The 3,119-nt window shown below is 37.0% G+C and overlaps 1 protein-coding gene across 1 annotated transcript; it reads left to right on the top strand.

Annotated features, from left to right (window-relative positions):
- The first annotated feature begins 1,088 nt into the window (after window positions 1-1,088).
- LOC133681000 (metalloendoproteinase 1-MMP-like) lies at window positions 1,089-2,408 on the top strand. Its single transcript, XM_062104080.1, has one exon. The coding sequence runs from the start codon at window positions 1,216-1,218 to the stop codon at window positions 2,308-2,310; it is 1,095 nt and encodes a 364-aa protein (XP_061960064.1). The 5' UTR covers window positions 1,089-1,215; the 3' UTR covers window positions 2,311-2,408.
- Window positions 2,409-3,119: the final 711 nt, after the last annotated feature.

Below are 3,119 nucleotides of genomic sequence, written 5' to 3'. Positions count from 1 at the left end.
CGCAGAAATGGCTTGAGAGAGAGAGCAAATAGAAAAGAGGGATAGCATAGGACCCCTTGATAATTATAGTGACAGAGAGACAAGTTTATTCATAATGTACACTTATTATACTTGTGCTTGCGTCATTAAGATAACTTCGTTGCGCTCTGGAAGCGAAACCAAAAAAAGACTTGTTCTTCGTCCGTTTAACTTATTTTTGCCCACTAAGATAAGCAATCATAATTAATTAATTAATTAATTAATTCCCCCTCTCTATCTGTTTCTGATCTCTCCTTCCAAATATATATAAAATTAGATCAGCTAACTAACCGCTCATCACTCCAAAAACTGTTAAGACATGAAAACAGTTGCAAATTTAGTGATACGAGAGGGAGAGGACGTTCTGTTAATTATAGGTAGGAAAACAATCCTTGGCTGCTTAACTAATAATAAACCATATTCTTATGTTGAAAACATTTTTTTTTAAAAACCATTTTAATATAATTTAAATTAAAAAACAATTTCGTAAAGCCACGCTATACCGAATTACTCGGCACACATCCCACGTGGATGCCAAATTACTGGAACTATTACCAATAGAAAGCGAGACAAAATAGGCATGTGAAAAATGAAGCGATTGTCATGTAATACAGGTTAATTAGGCATATTAGAGCTGAGACCTCCACTAGACAATGACTGCCGGAGAAAATAACTTTAATCTTTTAAGTATCAACTAATTTGGTCAGCAAACTGAAAACCATCAACCAAACTCAAACAAATCAAATTTGTTATGATCTTCCTGAGCTTATCCCTTTTATTTGTCCTCAATTAAAAAATATTTTCATTCCAGTCTTTGATAATTAATTATATGAAATTAAATTAAAATAAACAGTTGATTAGCAACGTATAGACAGTGGTTTACCCACCATATAACACCCCACCAAAGTCAGAATCTGTAATGAAAAGGCACACAAGGCCACGGCAGAATCTTCCTAACTTTCTCCCCTCCTCAATTACTTGTTTCTCCGTCTTATCTATATATATATATATATATATATATATATATATATATATATATATATAGTTCCATACATGACTTTTATGTTGATTTTATGCAAAATTTAATCACCTTTTCTCAATCGGAGCTCCCTAGCTAATGACTATAAATCTTCTCATCCCCTGCAATAATAGAGGTCCAAATCCCAAAAATAACAAACAGTGCCCCCACAAATTACTATGTTTCAGTTTTTCAGTTATTACAGTTTCCTAATCCCCTTCTCCTTTCTCTGCCTCTGCCGCCCTTCCTTTCCCGCCAGAATATTGCCAGAATCTTCATCAACTGTCATAACCGTCGATACCCACAACACCACCACCACCACGTGGCATGGTTTCACTCGCTTCCTTGATGCCGGGAAGGGAAGTCAAGTCAGTGGCATGTCGGAGCTGAAGGAATACTTCAACCGTTTCGGTTACCTCCCGATTCCCGACGCGAATAATTTCACGGATATCTTTGATAAGCAATTCGAATCGGCTGTTATTGCATATCAAACTAATCTGGGATTACCTGTAACAGGTGAACTGGATTCTGATACAATATCGATGATCGTGTCCCCTAGATGTGGTGTTAGTGACACAAAGACACATGGCACAACGTTTCGAGCCACAAAACATTTTTCATATTTTTATGGTAAGCCTAGGTGGGGACGTCAGGCACCGGTGATGCTAACCTATGCGTTTTCGCAGAATAATACGATTGATTACATAAGTTCAAACGACATAAAGACAGTTTTCAAGCGTGCCTTTTCAAGGTGGGCACAGGTGATTCCAGTGAGTTTCATGGAAATTGAAGATTATCCATCAGCAGATATTCGAATCGGGTTTTATTACAGGGATCACGGCGACGGACAACCGTTCGATGGGGTTCTAGGAGTGCTGGCTCATGCATTTTCACCGGAGAATGGAAGGTTTCATCTTGATGCAAGTGAAACGTGGGCACTTGATTTCGAGACAGTTAAGTCAAGGGTGGCTGTTGATTTGGAATCAGTTGCTACTCATGAGATTGGGCATATACTTGGATTGGCTCACTCTTCGGTTAAGGAAGCTGTGATGTATCCAAGTTTGAGTCCTAGGTCTAAGAAAGTGGACCTTAAGATTGATGATGTAAATGGTGTTCAAGCTCTTTATGGGTCAAATCCTAATTTCACGTTTAGCTCCTTGTTGGCGTCGGAGAATTCGTTTGACAAGGGAAGTGGTCTCAGAAATACTAGATCATCAAAGTGGAACATTTCTTTCGTGGTGGGTGTTTTGCTACTGTTCCTTTGTACACGGTGACACTTTATTTTTTGGTGTCATTTTCAGGGTTACTTTCTTTATATATATATAGGTGTAGCAAAAATTACACACTCAATTGAAGAAAAAGAATTCTTTTTTTTTCTTTTTTCAGTTATTCTTTTTGTTGATATCAATATTCCCGGAAACCTGATTTTATATATCTTCTTGTTCTCATTTTCAAAATTTTTATGGCTAAATATGACTATATATATGTTCACCGAAGAAAGTGTGTCCAGTAATTGTTCCACACAAGCACAACAGCGACCCATATAGGAAGAGCAAAATACTTTTCTTCCTGTATATAGCAGTTTTCTTTGGTCCCCCTATGGGTATTTTTAAAACGCGCTCCCGTAACTTTAAAGAGTCCAAAAATGCCAGCCCCTGGCCCTGACCAAAACTAGTCAGCCTTGTCATTCCAAAGAATATGCCTGAACCCAAAACAGGTAAATAACCAAGGTATTACTTAATATCCAAGACCTATCCAAAAGAAACTATGAAGGCTTCCAGATTGGAGAAAGAAACTTGCTACGAGAGTAACTAGCTGTCATAAATCTAAAAGGCTCGTGAAAGAACCATGATTTAACATATGTTTGGGGCATATGCTCAGATAAAAACGTGAATCTGGAAAGACTGCGATTAAATTAATGTAGATGCATGTTCCTTGAGTAGAAAAAGGTAAAATAGCAAATTATTTTAATTGGTGAAGTTTTGAGTTTGTTTTATGATGATTACAAGTTCAAGTTTTTTTAGAGTCACTAGAAATCAAAACTCATAAAATTAGTCGAGATACATCTAAACTAACCCAAATA

Source organism: Populus nigra, chromosome 1, assembly GCF_951802175.1.
Source record: "Populus nigra chromosome 1, ddPopNigr1.1, whole genome shotgun sequence".
Lineage (NCBI taxonomy): Eukaryota > Viridiplantae > Streptophyta > Magnoliopsida > Malpighiales > Salicaceae > Populus > Populus nigra.
The sequence above is the reverse complement of the archived record's forward strand: the minus strand, read 5'-3'. Positions and strand labels throughout refer to the sequence as shown.

Excerpts from the sequence above, each read along its gene's own strand:
- LOC133681000 (XM_062104080.1), top strand. The coding sequence starts at position 1,216 with ATGTTTCAGTTTTTCAGTTATTACAGTTTCCTAATCCCCTTCTCCTTT.